The 1640-nt window shown below is 29.9% G+C and overlaps 1 protein-coding gene across 1 annotated transcript in view; it reads right to left on the bottom strand.

The window, feature by feature from the left end:
* Positions 1 to 1126: 1126 nt before the first annotated feature.
* Positions 1127 to 1640, bottom strand: part of TRIADDRAFT_54912 (alpha tubulin) — a gene marked incomplete at both ends in the record, with an annotated part of 3600 nt that continues 3086 nt past the window's right edge. Inside the window, one exon of the mRNA XM_002110628.1 lies at positions 1127 to 1147. Within this exon, the coding sequence (XP_002110664.1) occupies positions 1127 to 1147 (21 nt within the window). The remainder of the gene's footprint in view (positions 1148 to 1640) is intronic.

Below are 1640 nucleotides of genomic sequence, written 5' to 3'. Positions count from 1 at the left end.
TAACGCATATAAGACTACTGGAACAACACAATTCATATTAAATTTTAATTAACAAGGCCTTTATTATTTCAGAGCTTGGCTCTGTAACACAAGCATAAACTCTAACTTTCTATGGATCTAAATTTTGTTATAGGCGTAACTTACAATCTACGATTTCTCTAGGCGGAACGGCAACGTACGTGTATACATATTGCAGAAGTACAGTACTGTATCTTATTCACGTAATACACATATGCATAAACTAATATCCATGATCGACTTCGCAAGACACATAAGATATTTACTTTATAAATTGTAACCAATGATATATGAATATATGCAATTTGATTGATACGTCAGCTATCACATCAAAGATATCGATAAACTGCATTAAATGCTACGTAGGTAATCTTTGTAATACAGTATTCAAGTTTTTATGTACGTAACTCCTATTTCATATTAATCATCCTACGGTATATACTCTATACCGTACATACCCCTCCATTATATGCACATGTAGGAAAGTCATTTTTATAGCGACATCTCGATAATTATTGTTATAAATGAGAGCCGTGCTCGACCGAACGGCCTAGCGATGTCAAGGATATTATACTTAGGCGTAAAGATAGTAGAGTGCTGTTAGTAGGTAATTTTAGAAACGATAACTGTAGCCTTAAGTGACAACGTAGGGAGTTCAGTCTATGATTTGCTATATATACTGTAGCTTACCTGGTCTACAGTAAGTTTACGACTGTAATATTCAATAATTTAAGTAATAAATTATTCTTATACTACTGTAACTGATATTACAAGAACAAGATATCATTGGTAAGTAAGTTTTCAGTATTTATCCCTTAAAAGTTTATTTTACGTACTTTAGCTAAATCACATATATTATTAACAGAGAGCGAAGCTAGAGGAATGAAAGTAAGAAATTCGTCCCTCGAGATATACTTATACACCAATATTCTGAGTTTCAAATATATATTAATATCTATTTTCTTAGTATATTTATTTTCTTGTATTTAAATAAAGAAAATAGTTACTACAGTAGAATCTCTTTTCTTAAAACGTGTAATAAATCGATTTTTATCTTTCCGCTTTTAGCATTTATAAATTTAATACGGTAATTTGTGTATGCTATTTACTAATCTAATAACGCTGTTATCTAAAAATTATATTATATTATATTTATAATGTTAATGAGGTCATATTTTAGCGATGTAGTATAGCGTAGTAAAGTTCTACTCTGCCTAGTTATGATATATTGTACTGCCTACTGTTTACTATAGAAAGCTATTCATTTTTAGAAAAGTTAGTAACTACAATAATACCGAGACTTGACTACCAATAACGTAAACAGATAGTGTCTCTCTCTCTACACGAGTACTAATTTCATATTTTGAATTTATAATCACGATATCAAACACTTAATCTGTCGAATATTTGATAGAAATTTTCTCTCAATCTGATTAAGGTCTAGTATGCAATCGTATACATGTATATTAATTATACGAGTAGGTTATTTTTTAGTGTAATTCTTTGGTCATTTAGTACGTTATTAAAAATGATTTAGAAGTCCTGGGTTGTACTGTTACTACTGTACGATATCGTTACATAGTCGTCATTATTTCATATAATAAATCAGCTCAACTAGCACC

The sequence above is a fragment of the Trichoplax adhaerens genome, genomic scaffold (assembly GCF_000150275.1).
Source record: "Trichoplax adhaerens TRIADscaffold_3 genomic scaffold, whole genome shotgun sequence".
NCBI lineage: Eukaryota > Metazoa > Placozoa > Uniplacotomia > Trichoplacea > Trichoplacidae > Trichoplax > Trichoplax adhaerens.
This window is presented reverse-complemented; position numbering and strand designations above follow the sequence as displayed.